General features: G+C 53.8%; 1 protein-coding gene across 1 annotated transcript in view; it reads left to right on the top strand.

Moving 5' to 3' along the window:
* Positions 1 to 4,852, top strand: part of NR2E3 (nuclear receptor subfamily 2 group E member 3) — a 5,450-nt gene extending 598 nt beyond the window's left edge. The window contains 7 exon segments of the mRNA XM_077748546.1: positions 96 to 226; positions 229 to 337; positions 427 to 675; positions 794 to 969; positions 1,847 to 2,093; positions 2,345 to 2,450; positions 4,720 to 4,852. Of these exon segments, the coding sequence (XP_077604672.1) occupies positions 96 to 226; positions 229 to 337; positions 427 to 675; positions 794 to 969; positions 1,847 to 2,093; positions 2,345 to 2,450; positions 4,720 to 4,852 (1,151 nt within the window).
* The last annotated feature ends 2,678 nt before the right edge of the window (positions 4,853 to 7,530 follow it).

The raw sequence follows: 7,530 nt of genomic DNA, 5'->3' as shown, positions 1-7,530 counted from the left end.
AACAGTGGGTGGGGACCGGAAAGGGAATGAGGCCGGAGGGCTCCCAGAGAAGGTGAGAGGGAGGGGTGTGACCCAGCCCTGCCCCTGCCCCTCAGGCGTGGGCCCCTCGCTCCAGTGTCGCGTGTGTGGGGACAGCAGCAGCGGGAAGCACTATGGCATCTACGCCTGCAACGGCTGCNCAGTGCAGGGCCTGGCTGGGGCCCCGGCACCCCGGGGCTCCCTTCCTCTTGCAGGTGCCAGGTGGGGGCAGGGATGTGCCCGGTGGACAAGGCGCACCGGAACCAGTGCCAGGCCTGCCGGCTGAAGAAGTGCTTGCAGGAGGGCATGAACCAGGACGGTGAGTCGGGGAGCCGACCCAGAGACGCGTGGCAGAAGAGACGGGGGCACGGGGCTGACGGGGCGTCCTGACCCTTCCTGCCTCCCCAGCTGTGCAGAATGAACGGCAGCCGCGAAGCACAGCCCAGGTCCGGCTGGCCGGCTTGGAGCCAGACGCGGAGCGCCGGCTCGAGCCCCTGGCGGCCCCCCTGGCCCCGGCAGGCCCCAGCCCCCGGGGCCCCACGCCCGTGTCTGCAGCCAGAGCCCTGGGGCCCCGGGCCCTCACCCCTCCAGGGCACCACCACTTCATGGCCAGCCTCATAACGGCCGAAACGTGTGCTAAGCTGGAGCCAGAGGATGGTGAGTGGGAGGATGGCCGGGTGCTGGGTGCTGGGTGCTGCCACAGCAGCCTTTATCCTCACCCCTGCACCCCTGAGCACAGAGCAGGGGCTGATGTCTCAGCCTCCTCCTCCAACAGCCGATGAGAACATTGATGTCACCGGCAATGATCCTGAGTTTCCCTCATCCCCATACTCCTCCTCATCCCCCTGTGGCCTGGACAGCATCCACGAGACATCGGCTCGCCTTCTCTTCATGGCTGTCAAGTGGGCCAAGAACCTGCCGGTGTTCTCCAATCTGCCCTTCCGGGATCAGGTACACGTGTCAGGGGCAGCTGGGCTGGGGGCGCACACACCTTCGTGCAGGCGAGGACTGGGGGTGCCCGAAGCCTGGGGATGGTGGAGACGGTTGGGGGCACATGTGTCTGAGTCAGTGTTGGTCGGGGATACAGGTCTCAGGGATGTGACCACTGGGGGGCGCTCACGTCTCTGGGCAGAGATGAAAGCGGGGTGTGCAACTAGGGGGCGATGGTAGCTAGGGTCATGCAGGGATCAGGGATTTGAAGGCGATGCCCATGGCCCCCTGGGCCTTCCCTGCTAGACAAGCCTTCAGGTCCTACAGTCCCTCTGTGTGACAGGGCAGTCTGCCCGCCCATCAATAGCTCAAGTGGGTGGGTGACTCTGGGCTCCCCGGGACCGCAAATGCCTCTGACCTCAGAGCTCGAGTTTCCGCCTACCCTCTTCACCCGTAGGACTTCCCTCTGACCTTCTCAGGGGCAAGCAAACGTGTCGTGATAAACCCAGGAAGAGAGGCACACTGAGGGTCTGAGTCATTGGCCGGTGGTTTGGAAGGAGCAGCTCCGAGGTCTGCTGAGCACACTCAACTCGGGGGTGCACATGGGCAAGTCCCCGAGGGTGCCCAACTTGCCTCGGCTCTCGGCCTTCCTAAATGTCTCGGCTGAGCCTCTGGATGGAACCTATAGAGTAACTTAGAGCCTAGGCAGCTGGGCCAGATCATACCAAATCCTAGAGCTCTGGGACCCTGGCCAGTGCCAGGCAGAGGTCAGGAGTAGGTCTGGGCACCCAGGACCAGCCCTTCCTTTCTTAGGGCCCCAGTAACCTTGGCAGAGGTTGCAGGCTGAGCCAGACAGGTTACACCTCAGCCATCACACTCGCTGCTTCTTTGAGCACAGGTGATCCTGCTGGAGGAGGCGTGGAGTGAACTCTTCCTCCTCGGAGCCATACAGTGGTCGCTGCCTCTGGACAGCTGCCCACTGCTGGCCGCACCTGAGGCCCCTGCCGCCGGCAGCTCCCAGGGCCGCCTGGCGCTGGCCAGCGCGGAGAGCCGCATCCTGCAGGAAACCATCTCGCGGTTCCGAGCCCTGACGGTGGACCCCACGGAGTTCGCCTGCATGAAGGCCCTGGTCCTCTTCAAACCAGGTGGCCCGGTCTTTGCCCAAGCCCTAAAGAAATGTAGTTGGAGTTAAAGAATGGGAATTCCAATGATTTCCTTCTGCCTCTCACTCTGCCTCCACCACCCCACATAGACCCAGACTTCTCCCCTGGGGGGCAGGAGGAGAGAGGCACAGGGCCGGGCTCCCCCCTCCCCCCCCACCAAGGACCACTGTGGGGGTGGGGCGCGCAGGGCAGGCTGGGAGAGGAGCTCACTGCCGGTGCTTGCTTCTCTGCAGAAACTCGAGGCCTGAAGGATCCAGAGCACGTGGAGGCCTTGCAGGACCAGTCTCAAGTGATGCTGAGCCAGCACAGCAAGGCGCACCACCCCAGCCAGCCTGTGAGGTGACCTGAGCGTGTGCCTCCCTGCCCACCTGTCCCGGCTCCTCTCCACCCTCCCCCCACCGCTTGGACACCATCTCGGGGCTGCACTGATTAGATGGCCCAAAGGTCTGAGTTCAACCAGCCTGAATCCAACATGCACTGTGTGCCAGGCCCCGGCACTGGAGACCAAAATGAGCATAAGACCAAGTTGCTGCCTCCCAAGGATGCCCCGCACACCGAAGATGCGGGGCACCCTAGTCGGATATTGAGGTTCAGATACCTGCATCTCTGTGTATGAATCTATGTAGATAGCTAGGACAGGAGCCCAGTTCGGAAGGTGTAACAGGTTGCTGCCAAGAGAGGAGGTGGGCAATTAAGCCAGGGCAGTGCTCCGGGCCAGTCTGTCCAGGACTTGGAATGCCTGCCAAAGGCCATATGTGATTAGGTAGGCAGAGCGGAGCCACCGCAGGTTTTGGGGCAGGAGGGTGCTGTGCACAGAGCCAGAGTGAGTACAGAGACTATGATCAGGGAGGGCAGCGCACGCCGCCATCACCCAGGGCAGTCCCTGGGGCCCTGCTCTCCGGAGAGGCCATAGGAAGTGGGAGGGAGAGGGCAGAGGCAGGGGCCTCCAGGAGAAAGGACGGCTCAGACTTGGAGCAAGAGAAGAGGTCCTACTGGGGAGAAGAGGGAGTCAAGAAATAAAAGGGAAAGCAGGAGGAAGAGAGTTCTGAGGGGACCGGACCAGCTCTGCTGGCACTGCAGAGGAGCGTCTGGGCGGGTGCACTGGGCTAAGCCACGGGCACAGATGATGGCCGGGTCCTGGCGGGGTTGGGGGGCAGGGGCTGCTGGCTGAGAGGGAGCGTGGGGGCGGAGCCAGTTTGGTCCAGCACCAGCAGATGCAATGGAGCCCGCTTGGCCTCCAGGCATCTACTGGCTATTTTAGACCTTATTCTCTGCATTCTTTTGGGGCGCCCTGCAGCTCTTTCTGAAGAAGTAAGGGAACATGAGCATCTTCAAATCACCTCTGATCTGAGAAATGAGGTCAAGAGGTAATTTCTCTTTAAAAAAAAAAAAAAAAAGAGTCAAGGTATACAAAGAATATATACTGGGCCATCCAGAAAGATTTCTGCTGCTTAGGAGCCTGGGGAGAAACAGCTGTTCCTAAGGCGTGACAGAGCGTCCTAAGCGCAGTCATGCCAGAAACACAACACATCCCAGGAGCCCCCCACCCCCACCCCAGACTTGCTACTGGAAAGTTCCCAGAGACGTCCGGGCATGTTGGTTTGGTGTCAGAATTCCAATTCTGATTACAATTTCCTCTGTCACTTCTTAGCAGTCCAATACCAACTGCCGACAGAACTGAGACAGAGGTTTTCGGTTCTCTAAGTCTGTGTGTTTCAGTTTTTAGCAACTGCAATATGCAGGAAGAAATAGTTTCCATCACAACCCAGTACACACACAGACACTGAAACAAAGTCCCCCCAACTAGTACCTGCACTTACTTTGCAGACAGTAATTTACTCCGTTTCTATTCTGTCATTTTTTTTAAAGGCTTGTGGTGACCCACTACATTTAATTTCAGACCCACTAGGGGATGAATTCCTGCAGTTTGAAAAAGAATTTCTTGATTTTCTGCCTGCTTCTTCCTGAAACTCCGCAGCTCAGAAAAACAAGAAGGGAAGGAGCAGGGGGGAGGTGCAGGACTGCTCAGCGCCACTCACTTGGCGCCTCGGTAGGGTGGGCAGAACAAGTCCCACAGAGACCTGGCCGATGAGGGAAAGCCTCCCACGGACCTCCGTGGTGGGAGTTGAGCGTGGTGCGGCTCCACTCTGGAGTGGCCTCCTTGACGGCGGGCACTGAACCCCGCTGATAACCTCCCATCTGTCTTCTGGAGCTTCACGCCCCCCTTCCTCCTTTGCACTGGGGACCCTTGCCTTGGCAAATGGTTCTTATTGAAAACTGCAGTTGCTTTTCTTCTAGAGTATCTCCCCACAAAAATTATGCTTCAACTTCAGAATACTTTCACTACTGGCTACTCTATCATCCTAGCAGGCTTACACAGGGGAATTAAAATTCTTATTCAAATATATATAGTATTGATCATAACTATAACAATCACATAGATGATTAATATACTCATATATATATATAGTATCAGTAGAAAGAACTCCTCACTTTCCAATCTTTACACATAATAAACAATATTTATTCACCCTTTCTATGCCATTGCCCCCATGGCTCATGCTCAGAAGCCGCTAATAAAACTGGTGGTGTCCTCTCTCCTGTTCAGGTTTGGGAAATTGCTCCTGCTCCTCCCATCTTTGAGGTTTATCACTTCGGAACGGGTCGAGCTCCTCTTTTTCCGCAAGACCATAGGGAATACGCCAATGGAGAAGCTCCTCTGTGACATGTTCAAAAACTGACAAAGGTGAACTACCCTGGCTGGGTACAGCTACTTCGGAAAACAACCTACCGAAGCCAAACCTTTGTCTGCCCTGTGACCCAGCAATTCCACCTGTAGGTAGGCGTACCAAGCAGGCACGTCCACCAGAAGACATTAGAAGTGTGTTCATAGCAGCTTGATTCATAATAGCCCCGAACTGTACTTAGGCAATAGGATGGATTAATAAATTGTGGTCTATTCATTCAGTGGAAAACAACAATAAAGAAGAATGAACTGCCAACACGTGTGACAGCATGGTGACTTTCACAGACATAAAAGTGGAACCAAGCACCCTTCCAGGCACAGGTTCTGCTTATACAAAGTTCAAGAACAGGCAAGACTAATAGGTGGTGACAGAGCTGGAATAGTGCTTACCTCTGGGGGAGGGAGGTGGGTGGCTGGGAAGGGGCCCGGGGAACCTTCTCACGTGCTAGAAATGGTTTTTATTTTGACCCAGGTGGTGGTTTCACAAATCTACTAATTCATAAAAATTAATTGAGCCATGCACTTAAGATTTGTGTACTTTACTGTATTAGGTTAAATCTCAATAAAAAAGTGAAGAAGCAAAAAGAAAACACATGTGGAAAAGGCTCTCCCTTTGAGGACACGGAAGGAATGAGCACAGGCCCTTGTGTGGTTCCATGTGGTTTCCACGCCGAGTCAGAGTCCAGGTGCGACAAATTCCAGCCTGGCTTCAGAACTCCCACAGGAGTCAAAAACCCAGCCTCTCTCCAGGTGGGGTCCCAACGGCCCACAGGCTCCTCGGCCTTTCTCTTCCTGTTCTTCCTCACCCCTCCAGAAACAAAGGTGAGCCCCTCTGACTCAAAGCCAGGCAGGTACAGGCACTTTTGGGGAAGGGGAGTCTCTACCACTTCCTAATTCCTTAGGGAGGAATGCTCAGCCAAACCTCATCCTCTTCAAAGGCAGATGCAAAAGACTTACGAAATGATAGTAAAGCAAAGAGTTAACCTCTGGCGGGCACTATATCATACACCAGGCAGGAATAGAATGCTGAATGCCCATGTTATTTAATCCTCAGATTAGCTCTGGGACAGGGACTGATCATCCCCATGGATAAATGAAAACACTGAGGCTTGGAGAGAACTCAAACCTTGGTGGGACTCTACTTACCTCCTCAGAACTCTGACACTGCTTCCCCACCACACCCTCTCCGCTCTTGGAATCGCTGAACGATGCCGTTGCATTTCCTGTCCTCACAGAAGAAATGCTTGAAGTCAAGAAGGATAAGGTCACAGGAGAAATCTGTGAAATCCTAGGAGTTCCTTGCCCTTTGGCCTACGTGTGAATTCTAGCTCACAGAGAGATCCTGCCTTGATGGAAAGAGGTGGTTCCGGACACTCTGCTCTGGAAACGACAATAGCTAGGCTGGTGCCCAGAGAGAAACGAGTATGGCAAATATTGCCCAGCTTCAGCCCTTCCCACTTGAGGACTCAAACTACTCTTGGTCTTCTAAAAGCATCAGATGTGCCTCAGTGATTCAGGCCATTTGATGCATACAGTGTCATTATACTATCCAATTGCCCATCAAAAGTTTTAACCATTGGGTTTACAAGGCCTGCAAACAGAAAGTCGAAGCAAAGGCACTGTAGCAAGAAACAAGGCGGAAAGAGGACCGGATAGACCCTGGACATCTACCCTATAGTCACGCTTCTGAGAACATACAGGAGTGCAGGGGTGGCCAGTCGAAGTTCACAGGCTGGTGTCCGGGATGTATGATCACAGAAATTCTATATTGGGAGAGACTGGGATTTCCAGGAGGAAATCAGGAGAATTAGAGGAGGTACATAAGCTGAATTATCTGCTGTCCACCGGGCATCAATACCACCCCCATCTAAGGTCTTGTCTTCCTTGCAGAGATGCAGGAACTACATTTCCCAGGATCCCTTCCCCCAGGGCTTCCTCTGGAAGGGAGGCACTCACATGAGCCTTGGAAAGTAAACGAGGAAGCCATTATTCTCTGGAGGCAGTTGCAGCCAGCTGTGTGGGAAGATGGAGATTTCAGGCAGTCTTCCTTAGAATTGCAGTAGCTTCCAGGCAAACTCTTAATTTTGGATCTTTTGGCTGAGATCTGTGTTGGCTTTCTCTACCTTCTGCAGGAGCTTTTCTGATCTTTGTTTCTCCAGTTCTTCCAATAACCCTAATTTCTTTTTAAGTCCTTCTCACCTGAAGTACGCTGAGTGGCTGTTTCCCCAATACAATATAGAGCGCATGTGATCTCAAGGATTTATTCAACATTTTGCTGTAAATTGGCCCTACTGAAATTTGGATGGAAAACACATCTCCATTGCATTTAGGGCTGTTGCTAGGAGAGGGGATACTGTGAAAGGTTTTTTGCCCTCAAATCCAGAAATGTCTTTGGTTATGAAGCACATGGAGGTAGTCTCTGTGGGCCTGAGCTTTTCTTTTCAACTGCAGTTTGCAGATTCGAGAGGCACTCATTCTCCTGTGCTCTTAAAGGACTTTAATTGTAGGAAAGGCAAAGAAAGACCCAAAGATGCCAAGAAGCACCACTCAAATTAATAAATATAACCTGATAGTGGAGCCCAGATATTGTGGATGCCTAGTCTCCATCTGGTGGGCATTGTTTTCCCCCCAAATTCAAGCTCCACGGGGTTAGGGAGCTTCGTTTTGTTTGTA

Source organism: Crocuta crocuta, unplaced genomic scaffold (genome assembly GCF_008692635.1).
Source record: "Crocuta crocuta isolate KB4526 unplaced genomic scaffold, BGI_CrCroc_1.0 scaffold130, whole genome shotgun sequence".
Taxonomy (NCBI): domain Eukaryota; kingdom Metazoa; phylum Chordata; class Mammalia; order Carnivora; family Hyaenidae; genus Crocuta; species Crocuta crocuta.
This window is presented reverse-complemented; position numbering and strand designations above follow the sequence as displayed.